General features: G+C 38.5%; 1 protein-coding gene across 1 annotated transcript; it reads left to right on the top strand.

Moving 5' to 3' along the window:
• Positions 1 to 904: 904 nt before the first annotated feature.
• Positions 905 to 2,036, top strand: LOC121419515. Its single transcript, XM_041613969.1, has 2 exons — positions 905 to 1,153; positions 1,615 to 2,036. Exons 1-2 carry the CDS (start codon positions 910 to 912, stop codon positions 2,034 to 2,036), a joined length of 666 nt encoding a protein of 221 aa, XP_041469903.1. The 5' UTR covers positions 905 to 909.
• The last annotated feature ends 10,855 nt before the right edge of the window (positions 2,037 to 12,891 follow it).

Consider the following 12,891-nt stretch of genomic DNA (forward strand, 5'->3'; position numbering starts at 1 on the left):
CTAAATAGTTAGTTTTAAATATCTACCTGTGACAGTATGTAATGGGCGACAATTTGTGGTTCTAGGTTTTTTATGGCGACACAAATTGGCACAATATGCTTCAAAAAAGAGATCGGCATGAGAAGCACAAATTGTCGCGAGGCGACAATGTGTTGTGCAACAAGGGTCAAATTTACACCCCTCCCCGGTAAAAGGTTGATTTGAAGTAGCTCAGTGAAAATATGGTTAGAGATACAACGAATGAGTCAGGGGAAGCGAATGACTGTTGAAGATGATAAATTGAGAATATCAGCAGTAATGAGCCGTTTCATGCAAGCTGCCAGCAGAAAGGCTTGTTATAAAAGGCCTTGTGAGTGGCGCGTAAGTTTCGGGTAAATTTCTATTGGCAGCCATGATAGCAAAAATTAAACGACCGTGTAAGTGGAGTAGAAGCGAGCAAGGCCAGTGATTTTTTTCTAAGGTGTCATTCAAAGAACAAAGCTACCAAGAATTCACCACCCTGATTTTGTTTTAGACCGTTTGATAATGTCATTATTTTCATTAACTTTTGGTTTTATCATGTTTTATATTCCATGCTTTAAATGTGGTTGGACACCCACCCCAGAAAAAAAAGCTTTAAACTTTATAATTGAAATGTTCTCCTATGATATCATAAAATATCAGAACTTCGAATTTAACGAAAACCATTTAGATTTATTACACCTTCATGTTTGCTCCTCAATATATTGAAATGAGACAATACTAAGAATATTTTCTAAAAATGCAGCTTTATTAAATTTTGAATAACCTTATCTGTGTCATTTAGGGATACATGGTGATGTTCCTGATGATGTTGTCTACACTGAGTTACACAAAGATGTAAGAATAGGAGACAGTGCAGTCCTGACATGCCGCTTTAGAGGTTCACCAATGGCTGTCTACTGGAAGAAAGGATATGATCCCAGACGATCACCAAACCTTGTATCATGGATTCCAACTGATGACGTCACCGGTAAATGTCAACGTCATAGGGTGTGTGAGATCATGGAGATGAATGAAAATTATTCCTTGATCATTAAGGACGTCGGCATTTCTGAACAAGGTCGATACATCTGCAGAGTTACAAACTACAAGGGGAACACCATACATAATTTTACAGACGTTAGTTTATATGGTAAGAGTTCATCATTATGTCCCCCTCCCCCCCCCCCTTTGAATAGATATCATTTTTCGTCAGATTAATATATCTTTTTGAGCTCAATAGTGTTGAGATGATCTTATTCATGGAACATAATATGCATTTTATCCTCACATACATATCATGGAAATAGCACTCTTGACAACAATAAGTGATTTTACAAAACGGAACATTTCTTATATCGTTTTGGCCGTTGAATATTTTTAGTTGTGTATTTTGCATTGACAATACTAAAAAAAGATTTTTGTGTAGGCTGACAGATCTATATGATTGTCTTCCTGCGATATTAAACGTGATAAAAATATAACGTAATTGCAAGAAATACTATTTTTCTAAATAAAAAAAGAACCTAAATAGCAGATAATCCCAATCCCACTATTGCCTAAAACTTATATCAATATAGAGGTCATCCCACTCCCCCTTTTTTCACCTTTCAGCTCCCCCGGAAGAACCCTATCCAGTTATCGATGGGTGCCTCAATAGGTCATCGGTCAGCAGTCCAGAGCCTTGCCGTGTTCAAACCAACAAAACTATTACCTTAACCTGCTCGGTAACCAATTACTACCCCGGGATAGAACTTTTCTTTCTACATGGGACTAAACAGATAACTACCATACATCAGGAGGAGCAAAATAATGTTGATTCAACAAAAAACAAGTCGATTTGCATCGAAGCTGGCCCAAGTGAAACTTTGTATACATGTGTTGCATCAGATGTACCAGGATCGAGAGAACGAAAAGCCGCATCGATCTTGGTGGAATCATTTTTTTCTATTCCCTCGGAAACGATACCAGTAAATGTCGAGACTAAGAAAGAAATAAGTCTTGCTGCCATAGCTATGATAATTGGTAATTTTTAATTTCTTCCCTATCCACTAAATAAATTATTTGAACTTAGCCCGAAAAGCTGTTAACCTAAAAATGCCCAACCCCCCAGGAACAAATACTATGCTCTCTTGGAAGGAAGGGTACATGACACGTGGAGAATGTGCTAAGATTAGCTCTCATTATAGCTGATATCATTATACCAAAAGAAATCTGGTATGTAAGTCGCTTGACACATCTAAGAATAGTAATAATAATAGTTGCAATGATAATAATAATTGTAACAAGAAGAAGAAGATAAAGAAGAACGCATCCCCCCCAAGGAATAATTCCAATAAAAATTTAGGAGAGAAACCCTAATCCACTTACACAATTTTAGCTCATCATTCTATTATGTTTTCCAGCCTATTTGATCGTTTTACTTGTGGCTCCAGTGGTTTTCGTTTGGCGGAAATGGAAACATCGGCATACCAACAATGGTGGAATACAAGGTAACCTTGCTAGAAATTACATTTAGCATGAAAATAATAATAATGATAATGGTTATTTATCTGCGCTATACACAAAAAGTATCACAGCGCTTACAATTGTCAGCAATAGAAAAACAAATATAAATCTTAAGTAACAAAAAAAATATAATTATGTACATTAAATTGTATTAACTGTTGGTGTTCTCAACAACAGATGAGGCCTGGTAGACTCTTGCTTGCGTTTATGGCCCTATTTAATGCTGAAATAATTTACGAATTGACTAACATAGATTACATATAAGTCTGAGCATTTCTCGTTGTTGAATTGTAATACTTTATCAATAAAATGTACCAAGGAATGTGTGGTGGTACATTTATGGCGAAAGTAAAGCTCTTAATGAAAAAAAAAACATGATACTCCAATGAGGACACAGTATTGAACTGGTTCAAGAGTTACTTCGCTTGCAGGATACAATTTGGCGATTACAGATAATGTCACATGTAGGGGAAGGCGGGATAAGTTGTGACACTTCTTGCATTTTGCATGTTAGAATTTATATGACTAATAATATTGTAGTATGAAGTACCTTGCCTTGAAATTTGATTCTTGGGAAATATTTTTTCACCTATGTATAACTTTCTACCCCCCACACTGAAAGTCATTGTGACCTTTGAAAAAAAACGATATTAAAAAGCTTAACTTGCCCCATGTGTGGGGTAAGTTGTGCCACCTTCTGGGGTAAGTTGAGTCACAAAGACTATGTACAAAATGTACGCGGGAAGAACCGGCATGTCAATTTTTTATTTAAAGTCTTTTTACACTGTAAAAAATGAAGTGCTAATTCAGCACTTACAGTGCTTGTATAGTGACTGCACTACGAGTGCTGACTTTCTAGTTCAAATTTAAACACTGTAAGTGCTAAATTAGCACTCCATTTTTTTAAGTGTACTTGCTAATTCTCTATAAATACTAACATCCTCTAAAAGTAAAAAAAAAAACCCTGTCATGTGAATTTGCTCCGTTCTGCCTGCATATCAATGGCTTTTAAAGGTTTATTATCATTTTTATTATTATACATTACAATTACCATAAAAATTACCATGGCTCAATTTGCCCCATGCTTGCTGGCACAAATTACCCCAGTCCGAACTCAGTGCGACATTTTCACATTCACAAATTTCTTATGCATCCATCATGTAAAAGACTATGACAATAATGAGAATCCTTACCTGGACTAATAATATTATTCGTATTTCTTTACATTTAAAGATGTTTGTTGGTACACTGTAAAAAATAAAGTGCTAATTTAGCACTTACAGTGCTTGTATAGTGACTGCACTACGAGTGCTGATTTTTTAGTACAAATTTAAACTAGAAAATCAGCACTCGTAGTGTAGTCACTATACAAGCACTTGAAGTGCTAAAATAGCACTTCATTTACAGTGTAAAGGCGCTGATCTATTTCACGCCTTTTTTTTACCTTTTTTGGCTGAAATTTGTATTTTTCCCTCTAAAAATGTATTTTTTGTTTTAAATTTGAAAACCGTGTGGTGAGGTTAAGGGTTATATAATGGGTCATCAATGCATGGCACCACCACAATGTCTAACTGATTATTGGCCAGGGGGTGGTGGCTCAACTTGCCCCTATTCTCAACTTACCCCGCCTTCCCCTATTTTTAAAGTCCTCTGTGAATTCTCCTTGTTACTATATTAGTCCGGGGGCTGGGAGAGTTTATTCAGCTGATCTGGTTGGCATGAAGGTAGTTATCAAGGGAAAGTGTTGCTGCCGGGCCATATCCTGTACGGAAGGCCCGATGGCCCCAAATAGGGACCCCAAAAATTGGTTTATTCAGCTGAAAAGGTACATAGCTAATTGTTTTTGCAATGGACCGAGTATATATTGGGATTTCCAAAATACCCATGCAAGCAACTTTATCCTGTACAGGGGCCCAGACAGTTGGCCAAAAGGGCCCCCCGAAATAGGTTTATTCAGCTGAAAAGGTACACGGCTAATTCTTTTTGCAATGGACCTAGAATACATTTGGATTTCCCAAAACACCCACGTCAGCAATTTTATCCTGTACGGGGCCCAGACAGTAGCCCCGAAGTGCCCATATATCCTGTATATGTCCCACGACTAATTTATTCAGCTAAAATGTACATGGATAATTCATTTTGCAATAGAGGCAGTATACATTGGGATTTTCAAAAATACCCATGCAAGCATTTTTATCCTGTACGGGGGCCCAGACAGTAGGCCCAAAGGGCCTCCCAAAAATGGGTTTATTCAGCTGAAAAGGTACATGGCTAATTCTTTTTGCAATGGATCGAGAATACATTGGGATTTCCCAAAATATTCATGCCAGTAATTTTACCCTGTATGGGGGCCCAGACAGTAGCCCCAAAGTGTCCATATGCCCCACAACTAATTTATTCAGCTGAAAGTGTACATGGATAATTACTTTTGAAATTGAGGCAGTATACAATGCGATTTAAAAAGAAAACAACCCATGCCAGCAACTTCATCCTGTATAGGGGCCTAGACGGTAGGTCCGAAGGGCCCCCCAAAATAGGGTTCAGCTGAAAAGGTACATGGCTAATTCTTTTTAAAATGGAATCTGCATACTTAAGGGGGTAGAAAAGAGAATAGGGAATGGGAACATGGGAAGGGGACCGAGGGAGAAGAGAAAAGGAGAGCGGAAAGGATAAGAGGTGGAAAAGAGAGAAAATAGTGAAGGGTTGAGAATGAAAAGGAGGAAATAAAAAACGAGAAGGGAACATGTATTTCTGTTTGACAAAAGCCCTTGCCATCTCGTATAAAATAAAAATAAAAGAATGAAAGGGATTGGGGAAATATAGTTGGGTTTTGGAACCGGAAGCAGCAGGATTAAGAGGGATAAAAGAGTAATATATCAAAAAAGCGGGAAGAAGTTTTAAAAATATATAAACGTGGAAATAAAAAGAAAAGAAACCGAAATGAGAGAAAGGGGAGAAATACCACACCTTTCAGGTTAAGAAATCAAAATAATATTTTATTCCGGCCTTTAACTATCATCACCAAAACTAATAAATGTTAGTATTAGGCACACGGCAATATACTCATGTGGCCCTTGTTGTGGTGATTACAAACCACCTAGCTTCGCTCGTCCAAATATTGATATTACTAGCAGCATTTACCCGTGGCAGCACAGGGGGTAGGAGTCTTTTCTTTATCAAAGTTTGTGGGGGGAGGGGGTGACAATTTTGTATGTACAGCTAGACTGCCTATTCACACTGAAAGCCAAGCAGTTTTTCGATGAAATATATTTAGACAACTGATTCATAGCAGACTTCTCTTTCAATATAGACAGGAGGTTCAATTAAGTTAAGCATCTTGGGTTGAACTGGAGGAAGAACTTCAATAATCATTACAGAGTGAAATCCAAATCTAACTATAAAATGGAAAATGTATTAGAACACGGTGTATTTAGTAAGCAGTCAAGAGGCAATTATTGTGATATAGAAATGTTATGATTACCTGTATTAGGTCAGAAATAAATATATAAGCACATTGCACATGTACCTTACAATGTACATTAGACTGCGGTTGTTTGTACTTTTTAAATTAAAGGTTGCTCAAACATATATAAGTGTGGCAGGATGTCGAAAAGAAGTGAGAGAAAGGGGGGGGGTGGGTGATAAAATGAGTGAGACAGTCTGTAAAATCATTTTACCAATGCTTGTTTATTACGATCACACTACATTAGTATTTTGTTAATCACACAGAAATAAAGTTTAACATATGAATTGGCGAACATAATACTAAATATAGTTCATTTATATTTGTAAATGAATTTTCGAGACATTAATTTTGTTGAATGTGTGTAGCAAAGAAAGAAAATGCCAGTGTTACCAATGTTCCGAAGAAAATCTTATCAAATTTGCCGAAAAGGGTTAATAACAAATCTATTTAGAAATGTTCAATTTTGGGTTTTGGAACTTAGCACTGAGTTGATTATCAGAATCAACCAAACAACTTCATCACATGTTGGAATTTTGATTTACTGTGGCATTAATCATTCAATAAAAATTTTAGTCTTACGTCAAAATACTAACCATGCACTCAACTGTGTGCAACAGAGCACTGGCACAGCTTGGCCTTGGAGCATTGAGTGGCAGGTAGCTGAATCTGTTAAAATACAGGATTAAATATAAAGGATGTTTTAATGAAACTGGGCAGAAACATTAGATCTAGACCCCCAGCATATAGGCTCCGGAAGTGGGGGGGGGGGGTGGCTGGGCAGTCGCTCCCCAAAACAAAAAAATGGGGGGCAAAACATATTTTCGCCCGCCCCCCCAAAAAAAGTAGTAGTAATAGTATCATTGTTATTATTATTAAAAGTAGTAGTTCTAATAGTGTATATATAAAGCAGGCGCGGATCCATGGGGGGGGGGCGAGGGGGCCTCGGCCCCCCCCTTCGGCTAAAAAAGAGAGAAGGAAAGAAAGAGAAAAAGAGGGGAAGAGGGGGAAGAAAAGAAGAAAAAGGAAAGAGGGGGAAGGAAGGGAAGGAGAGAAAAAGGGGAAAGAAAGAGAAGGAAAAAGAGAGGGAAAGGAAAAGGAGAAAAAAAGAGAGAGAGGAAAAAGAGGAAAGAAAAGGAGGAAGAGAAGAAAAGAAAGGGAGAGGGAGGAAAGAAGAGAAGAAAAAAGAGAGGGAAAAGAAGAAGGGAAATAAAAAAGGAGAAGAAGAGGGGAAAGAAAGAGAAAAAAGAGGAAGAGGGGGAAGGAAGAGAAGAAAAAGGGAGGGGGAGGGAGAAGAAAAAAGAGGGAAAGGGGGAAAGAGAGAGGAAGAGGGGAAAAGGAAAAGGAGAAAAAAGGAAAGAGAGGAAGAGGGAAGAAAAAAGAGGAAAAAAGAGAGAGAAGGGGAAAAAAGGGGAAAGGAAGAGAAGAAAAGGGGAAAGGAAGAGAAGAAAAGGGAAAGAAAGAGAAGAAAAGGGAGGGGAGAGGGGGAAGAAAAAAGAGGAAGAGGGAAAGAAAAGGAAAAGGGGAAGAGGTAGGAAAGAAAAAAAAAAGAGGGGAAAGAAAAGAAGAAAAAAGGGAAAAAGAAGAGGGGAAAGAAAGAAAGAGGGGAAGGAAGAGAAGAAAAGGGAGGGAGGGGGAGAAAAAAAGAGGAAGAGGGGGGGGGGAAGAGAGAGAGGAAAGAGGGAAAAGGAGAAAAAAGAAGAAAGAGGAAGAGGGAAGAAAAGAGGGATGAAAAAGATAGAGAGAAAGGGGGAAAGAAGAGAAGAAAAGGGGAGAGGAAGACGGGGAAAGAAAATGATGTTCGAACCAAAAGGGCGCTGAAATAATGTTCGAAGAAATGTCAAAATGCTGTTCGATCTGGGGGCAGAATTGATGTTTGAACGGGGGGGGGGGGCGTATTGATGTTCGACGTAGGGGCGCCAAATTGATGTTGGAACTAGGGGCGCCAGATTGATACTCGAGCTAGGGGGGGGGGGGGGGGGCGAAATGGTATTCGAACTAGGGGCGCCAAATTGATGTTGGACCTACATGTAGGGGCGCCGAATCGATATTCGAACTAGAAGGGCGCCAAAATGATGTTCGAAGGGATGCCAAAATGATGTTCGAAATGGGGGCCAAATTGATGTTCGAACGGGGGGGGGGGCCGAAGTGATGATCGACCTGCATGTAGGGGCGCCGAATTGATATTCGAACTAGGGGCGTTAAATTGATATTAGACCTACATGTAGGGGCGCCGACTTGATATTCAAACTAGGATGGCGCCGAAATAAAGTTCGAAGGGATGTTAAAATAATGTTCGAACTGGGGGCGCAAAATTAATACTCGAACTGGGGAGGGGGGCCGAATCGATGTTCGAGCTAGGGGAGCGCCAATTGATACTCAAACTAGGGGGTCGCCGAATTGATGTTCGAACTAGGGGGGCGCAAAATTGATATTCGAGCTAGGGGGAATGATATTCGAACTAGGGAAGGCAAATTGAGTTCGAAGGGATGCCAAAATGATGTTCGAACTGGGGGCCAAATTGATGTTCGAACGGGGGGGGGGGGGGCGAAGTGATGATCGACCTACATGTAGGGGCGCCGAATTGATATTCGAACTAGGAGGGCGCCGAAATAAAGTTCGAAGGGATGTTGAAATAATGTTCGAACTGGGGGCGCAAAAATAATACTCGAACTGGGGAGGGGGGCCGAATTGATGTTCGAGCTAGGGGGGCGCCAATTGATACTCAAACTAGGGGGGGGCGCCGAATTGATGTTCGAACTAGGGGGGCGCCGAAATGATGTTCGAAGTGGGGGCGCCAAATTGATACTCAAACTAGGGGGCGCCGAATTGATGTTCAAACTAGGGGGGGGGGGCGCAAAATTGATACTCGAGCTAAGGGGGCGAAATGATATTCGAACTAGGGAAGGTAAATTGAGTTCGAAGGGATGTCAAAATGATGTTCGAACTGGGCGCCGAATTAATGTTCGAACGGGGGGGGGGGGCACATTGATGATCGACTTACATGTAGGGGCGCCGCGCCGTACTGATATTTGAACTGCCGCCTTGTTGTTGGCTCATTATTCCATATATTGAAAGTTTTTAAATGCCTTGGCCTTGAGGTTTTTAGGCCTTGGGGTTCCATGCCTTGGCCTTGGGGATTGAAGCCTTGGTCTTGGGTATTAAAGCCTTGGCCTTGGAGGTTTGAGCCTTGTCTACAACACTGATGGATATATTGATAGATATTATTTACAGAAATTTTGAAGTTTACTTGCACACACTAAGAAATAAAGGTTTAGAATTGAACCCCAAAAGGCTGATGCAAAATCAGCACCCTATGGGTTCAAAAATTGAACTCTGCGGTTGGGGTTCATTTTTGCACCCTGCGGGTTCAAAACTGCACCCTAGGGTTTCAATTTGAAATTTAGGGTGCAGTTTTGAACCCGCAGGGTGCAAAAATGAACCCCAACCGCAGGGTTCAATTTTGGAACCCCAAATCAGGGGTTCAAATTTTTAACCCATAGGGTGCTGATTTTGCATCAACCTTTCGGGGTTCAATTTTGAACCTTTATTTCTTGGTGTGCAATATGTAAAAGAATAAATGAAACATTCATTGTAAAGGTGAAAGTTTTGGATGCATGTTTTATTTTTTGACGAATCGTCAGATACTCAAATAACTGAAATAACTGTATGGTTTTTATCGTTCCTATATTGTTGTTTCATGTAGTAATGCGTAAAAGACAGCTATATACAGTTCATGATACGACACCTTTTCGTTTCCAACCTACAGTGGGAAATCACGTTTTATTATTTTTTAACGAATTCCACTGAAACTATACACAACAAAAAGTAAGTCCCCCCTTAAACAAACATCAATAATTTCCGAACCAATGCGAGTTTTTAATATATTTTTACATGAGCGTGTAAGTAATTTCATAAGCTTTCCTCTGAGTACATGTTATGGACGTATTTTACGTCATGCTTTAGTGAGCACCGTCAGAAGGCAAAAATGTCACTTTTAAAAAGTCACAAGCCAAATATCATTACTTTGATTCCATTTTATTGGAGCTAATTCCACATTTTCATCATGAAAAATGGTCAGAAGGCTTGTAAAAGGTATTTCTAAAAGATGATACAACTTTTTTGACTAAATTTTACGGTTGAATAAACACAAGTCCAAAATTACTATAATTGAATTTTGTACACATTTCTATCAATAAAAATGATAGAATATGATGACAGTTATTTTGGGGAGAGCATCTTCAAAATAACCATCGTTTCACGGTTCAATGAATATTTATTGAAAACAAAAATACGATTTTATAAATATCATAGGCATGTATTGTTTCATTTTTGTAACTGAAAATTATCTTTTCTCAACTTTTTCGTTATGTTCATGACCAATTAACATGCTTCAATGATTCAAAGGCGTTTAATTACACATTCACGCTTGAATGAACATGTGGAATGTGATCAGCTCGTTTTTACGTTATTAGAAAAATGCAATTTGTAACTATGTATATCTTTCACAAACCTCCTTGCATAGTTCATTTGATTTGACTCTTATGAAAATCCCGATGTTTAATGCATCAGTGAGCACACAATATTCGAAAATTATGCAAATGAGAAGAAAGTTCTAGGCCTTAGCCCACTCTGTGCCGTATCGAATGATTCTTTTGGTGTGCGCGGCTTTTAGATAGTGTTACCTTGAAGCCATGTGCGAAGTTTCATGAAATATTTGTTGGCAGAAGTAACAAAAACCGTCCATGACACAAACCCTCATTTCATATTTGTTAAAATTTTGACTTCCTCTCTCATAGACTTGTGTACATTAAAGGTGCATATATTTAAGAATAAGTAAGCCCTTATTCAATATGGTGGAACTTTTTTCACGGCTGTCTTTAGCAATGTCACTTGGCAGTAATGTTTATCAACCTATGGGCAATCTTTCTGTGCAAAAATGAAATCGATTTGTATATTCATGGATGAGCGAGCACGCATCAAAGTGGGAAAATTTGTATTTTCAATGTCAAAGACTCATTTTAAAGGGTAATAAAGTGAATATTGGGGGCAAATTCGGTTTCAAATGTGACTTTAATTGCTGTTGTCTTATCATCCATCATTTCTATCACTACACACGTTCCGAACTTTAAATATTTTCATGGTTGAGCGAGCACATTCGAAACAAGTTTTAGAGGATACTACCATAAACCCCTATGATGATACGTCACAATACAGGGGCCGCGGAACGGTTTTGAAAGTGGGAAGGGGGCTGACCATCCAGAAAATCACAATCGTATGATCATTTTTACATTTGTGTACATGCTTTTGGAAAAAAGTGAGGGGCTGAAGCCCCCAGCACCCCCGCGGCCCCTGCAATACACTGTGCTCACTCAACCATGAACATACAATATCAAAATTGTGTGTGGAGTGGCTAAATGGATAGTAAAACAGCATAACACCATGAAATTCACCTAAAAACATTTTTTGCCCAACTTTGCATATGCACAATCTGAAAATCGATTCTTGTGACTTTCAAAAATAGTCATTTTCAATTCAATCTTTAATCACTCATGCATGACACAACCGATCAATCTCATTTTTCACCAGGAGTTGTTTAATGAGTGTAGAAAACCACCTACGAAATATCATATCTCAAAATAATTCTGTTCAAAAGTTACAGCAATTTGATTTAGGGGGACTTGCTTTTTTTGTTGTGTATTTACTCAGGCCTAAACTGCATTGCTATCATTTACATTTATTGTTACATCTTGAACTAGTTGATGTATACAAGATACATGGGACCTTGGAATTCATGTTTCGCTAGTATCGTATGAAAGAGAGAGATTAGAACTTATCGTCCAAAATGATGCGAACTTAAGAGCATTGTTTTCATATTTATAAAGACACTGATAATAAAGAATATTTTTACAGTATATTTATCTTTAGTATCTTATTTTCTATTTATATACACCGTTTACACGCATTCTGTTTCTTTTGAAAATCTATTTGGAGTATATAAAATTTGAGCAAGATTATAAGATACATAACCTTTTGATACTTTATATGATTTTTGCAAGAGCGGAAGAGCCAATGTTTGTTGATTAGGATTGACAAGACAACTCACTGTTTTGATTGGATTTCAAGCGAATAATGTATAATAAATCCAAACACAGATCTAAGTAGGCAGTGCACTTCCAATTAGTAAATGCTGAGTGCTGACTACGGAGTCTACCTCAACTACATGTATATAATAAAAAGCATGTTAATTTATATCTTTTGAAGAATATCTTACCCAAAATAAAATATTAATTTTCTTTCATGCAGAATATGCAATTTAGTTATTGCACAACCAGTTTTCATACGTGGCGATACAGGGGTGTCATCCCCCTAAGATTTTTCAACCCTGAAACAAAAAGTAGGGAAAAAATGGGAGTAACCACAGGAACGAAGAATGCCTACAATGCAAGAGAGGTTTCTGTGAGAATTAACTGAACTAGACATTACCCATTCGGCAATGGGAGTCAATATTTCGGCACGATTATTACTTGACTTGAAATTAGGGCCCCCTAAGAAATCCTGGATCCGCGCCTGGCTCCCGCTCACATAATTCTAGCAGGGCCTACTCTGATGAGAAATTTAACGAAATTGAAAGCATCAAATGGTTAAAATACAAATCGCTCGAGTTTCCCGCTCGCATTGATTATTTTTATAAGTGATATTACATTTATTCATGAACACATCATTATAAATCCATTGTTCATTTGCCTCTTCTTCATGCATAGGCGGATCCAGGTGGGGGCCCGAGGCGCCCGCGCCCCCCTATTGGTAGAGCAAAAAAAAGGGGAAGGAAAGAAAAAGGAAGGAAAAGAAAAGAGAGAAAAAAAGGAGGAAGACGAATGAATAAAATAAGATGAGAGGAAGGCTTGGAAAAAATATTT

Source organism: Lytechinus variegatus, chromosome 8 (genome assembly GCF_018143015.1).
Source record: "Lytechinus variegatus isolate NC3 chromosome 8, Lvar_3.0, whole genome shotgun sequence".
Lineage (NCBI taxonomy): Eukaryota > Metazoa > Echinodermata > Echinoidea > Temnopleuroida > Toxopneustidae > Lytechinus > Lytechinus variegatus.